The sequence below is a fragment of the Glycine soja genome, chromosome 1, assembly GCF_004193775.1.
Source record: "Glycine soja cultivar W05 chromosome 1, ASM419377v2, whole genome shotgun sequence".
NCBI lineage: Eukaryota > Viridiplantae > Streptophyta > Magnoliopsida > Fabales > Fabaceae > Glycine > Glycine soja.
The window spans coordinates 25,930,593-25,934,648 of NC_041002.1; the positions used below are offsets into that span (position 1 = coordinate 25,930,593).

Sequence of the window (4,056 nt, forward strand, 5' to 3'; positions counted from 1 at the left end):
GAGTACGAAACTTATGTTCTGAATGAATTTTGAGTGAGAAAAAATTCCTAACCCCAATTACACTTAGCTCCAATTAAAAATTTTCCTAGTATCAAACACAATAAGAAGTATGAAGTGAGAGGCTTTGCAAAGTATGTAATTATATTAAACTTAAAAGAAATATCCGTATAATTTACTATCAACTATTACAATTCAATTATAGTGTATATTAATAATGTAATTTTTTATATTATCATTCGATCATAAATTATTATATATAATAAATATCATTAATGTTTATAATAATTATTTTAAAATATATATTTATAATAATTTTTATTTACTTAACAGTGTAAAAATCTTTGAATCTTGATAGTGTAATAATAATAATAATAATAATAATAATAATAATAATAATGAGTTATAGAAGGAAGTAAGAAATTCTGCAAAAAGAGAAGAAAAGAGTAAAAAAATAAATAGAAAATACATAAAGCATGATAATATTGGAAGGTGAAATTAAAACATTCGTATAAATGACAAAAAGTAATTTCCACCATGATCCTTATCTTATGTTTTTAATTCATAAAAAAATGATAATCATAGTAAAGATCACACAAGGGGTCGCGCAGCCTATACCATGCCTGCTCTCACCCTTGAATGAAACATTATCTCGGGCAAAACCGTAAATATAGCTACGTTTTAACAACGTTTCAAAGACATTAAAAAAGACACTCCCAATATAATGTTCCACGTCACACCGGTAATATCCTACGTGCCAATGTAACCTCGGCCAAGTTAGAATAATTCTTCCATGCATTTTTCTTTTTTAAAAATAACTGTACCTCGCGCGTGATTACACATTAAATAACAATTAACTAACTAATTAATTAATGACATTGATTAAGAATTTTTTATTAAGATATACAAAATTATATTACTCATAATTCTTTTTTATATTTTCTTATGTTTTTAAAGTAAATACATTTTTTAATCAATGTCCTTAACTAAAGATATTATTTAATTAAAGATATTGATTAACAAGATTTTTAATTATTTAATTACAATTAATGGTTCCAACTCCCACTTCCGTCAACAACGACAGATTCAGACGCGAAACCACGTAATAATAATAACAACAACGCACACATTTCGAAGCTATACTATATAAAGCCAGAGACGCGTCTTTCCAGCCTGGCTTCTTACCATGTTGTTCTATTCGGGGCCCACACCCCAACAAAACCCTAGTTAAATCCCCAAAATACCCCTAGATCTTCACAAAAATACTCTCCCTCACTCTTCACTCTGGTTTCGATTCCCCCATTTCCTCACCATGCCACCGAAACTCACACTCGTGTTGGTGGTGCTGTTTTTCGCCCCCGTTGACGCGCATTTTCCGGCAACCGGAGAGCTTCCAACGTTCCGCGAGGCGCCGGCATTCCGCAACGGAAGAGAATGCCGCAACCGCGCGCGGAGCGACTCCGTGATCCACATCGCGATGACGCTGGACGCGACCTACCTCCGCGGCTCCGTCGCCGGTGTGTTCTCCGTCCTGCGGCACGCATCATGTCCGGAGAACATCGTGTTCCACTTTATCGGCACCACGCGCCGAAGCACGGAGCTCCGCCGCATCATTACCGCGACGTTCCCGTACCTCGCCTTCTACCTGTACCAATTCGACGCGAACCTCGTCCGCGGCAAGATCTCGTATTCAATCCGACGCGCGCTAGATCAACCGTTGAACTACGCGCGCATGTACCTCGCGGATCTTCTTCCGGCGACCGTCCGGCGAATCATCTACTTCGACTCCGACCTCATCGTCGTTGATGACGTGGCGAAGCTATGGAGCATTGATCTCCACGCGCGCGTGCTCGGCGCTCCCGAGTACTGCCACGCTAACTTCACGAACTACTTCACGCACCGCTTCTGGTCGAACCCTAGCTACGCGGCGTCGTTTAAGGGACGTGACGCGTGCTACTTCAACACTGGCGTAATGGTTATCGATCTATGGAAGTGGCGCGAGGGAAGGTACACGGAGAAGCTCGAGAGGTGGATGCGGATCCAGAAGCGGAACCGCATCTATGAGCTAGGTTCATTGCCGCCGTTTCTGCTTGTTTTCGCCGGCGACGTGGAGCGCGTGGAGCACCGGTGGAACCAGCACGGCCTCGGCGGCGATAACCTCGAAGGTCTCTGCCGAGATCTGCATCCCGGTCCGGTGAGTTTGCTTCACTGGAGCGGCAAGGGGAAGCCGTGGCTGCGAATCGATTCAAAGAAGCCGTGTCCGTTGGATAGTCTTTGGGCTCCGTACGATCTCTTCCGTCACTTGCCGTCGCTGTTCTCCGATTCATAGCTAGGGTTTTGGTGCGGGTGCATGGGCTTTTGACGTGGGGAGTGCCTCACTTGATTGCTGCCACTTGCTCCTCCTCGTCGTCGTCGTCCAGCTGAAAGGAAGTGTGATTGGAAATGACGGAAAAGGACACGCGAGTGTGAGGGAGATGTGATACGTGGATAAAGGGTGACGTGGCTATGTGTTTGGATGATATGATATTATACGGTGACCTATTTTGAGTTTGGATGATGATGATGATGATTGGGTTGCGATGGTTATTAATTTTGTACAGTATTGGTAGGTAGATAGTGCAGTTTACACTCTTGCCCCTTGTGGTAGGGTATGCGCGTTAGGCACTCTTCACCGGTTCTTAGTTCTTACACTTGGATGGAGGGTTTCTTCGCCTAAGTTCTAGTGTTCGTTTATTTTTTGTTCAAATAAAAGGAACTAAAAGAGTGTAGTGTGGCGGGTGGTATGGTTGACGGGGCAATTATCATTTTGTTTCAGTGAGACCAAATAGAAAATATCAAAATACGAGTTCGACACAGCAATGTTTTCAGATTAAAAACACTGTTGTCATAAGCAGTGTTAAGAATCTGTTTATTTTAGTTTTTAGGAAAATTATTTTTGAAAATTTCCAGTGTATTTCTTTAAGGATTGAACTTTAACAAGGTTATATTTATATTGTTTTGAATTTTGAGAAGTTATTTTGGAATAAACAATTGAAATGATCATGAAATTTTAAGATAATCTTTTTAGAATTATAATAAAATAAAAATTGGTTACTCTTTTATATTTTCTGAAAATGTTTTCTTAAAAAACAGATTACTCAAAATAGATCTTAAATTTGTCCTAATCAAGATGCCATTTCACTGAGTTTAAACTAAATATGTCCAAGTAATCTTCTTTATGAAAGGACTTGTTTTTTTCTTACATTCTTAGTGGTATTTAAATTTTTGAAAAATTGTCATTTTTTTAAAAGCTATTTAATTTTGTACTTTATAATTTTAGGAAAATTTGTTAAGGTCAATCAATCTAGTGGTAGAAGATTTTATATATTTTGCATGAGATTTTTAAATTCAAACTCTATTACTATTATTATGTACTAGTATATGAAAAAAATTAAATATTTTTTTATATGACATTGCACATGGAGCAAGTATTGCCCATATTGTTGGTAAGCAAAACAAGCACCAAGGTAAGTGTCACGACAACCATCAAGTCTTAAAAAGGTGAAGTTGTCACTCATATTGCCTTAATTTGAAGTTCCTTTAGAAACTTAGATGTGAAGATAGGATAGAATATACAAACATGATATGATAAGAATAGGATAAGCTTTAATCTTATCCAATATATGATATGTACCATGATACGAACCAAATAACTATAGTGAGATGGTAGTGACGACGATGATAGTGACAATGGTGGTGATAGTTACACTGACAATAATGGTGATGACACTAGTAGTGATAGTTACAGTAACAATAATGGTGGTGACATTAGTAGTGATGATGGCTGCGACAACGACAATGGTAATGAGTGATAGCAGCGATAATGGTGGTGTTTCTTATGGCGACAATGGTGGTGGTGATGATGGTGGTAATGATGGTGGTGACAATAGTAGTAATGGTGATGGTTAGGATGGTGACAATGATGACGACAATGATAGTGATGAGTGGTGAGACACTGGTGGTGACTATGATGGAAATGATGGTGGAGACAATTGTAGGAGTGACAATGATAGTGATGGT

General features: G+C 38.7%; 1 protein-coding gene across 1 annotated transcript; it reads left to right on the top strand.

The window, feature by feature from the left end:
• Positions 1–1,112: 1,112 nt before the first annotated feature.
• Positions 1,113–2,999, top strand: LOC114413831 (probable galacturonosyltransferase-like 3). The gene has a single exon (XM_028378356.1). The coding sequence runs from the start codon at positions 1,310–1,312 to the stop codon at positions 2,324–2,326; it is 1,017 nt and encodes a 338-aa protein (XP_028234157.1). The 5' UTR covers positions 1,113–1,309; the 3' UTR covers positions 2,327–2,999.
• Positions 3,000–4,056: the final 1,057 nt, after the last annotated feature.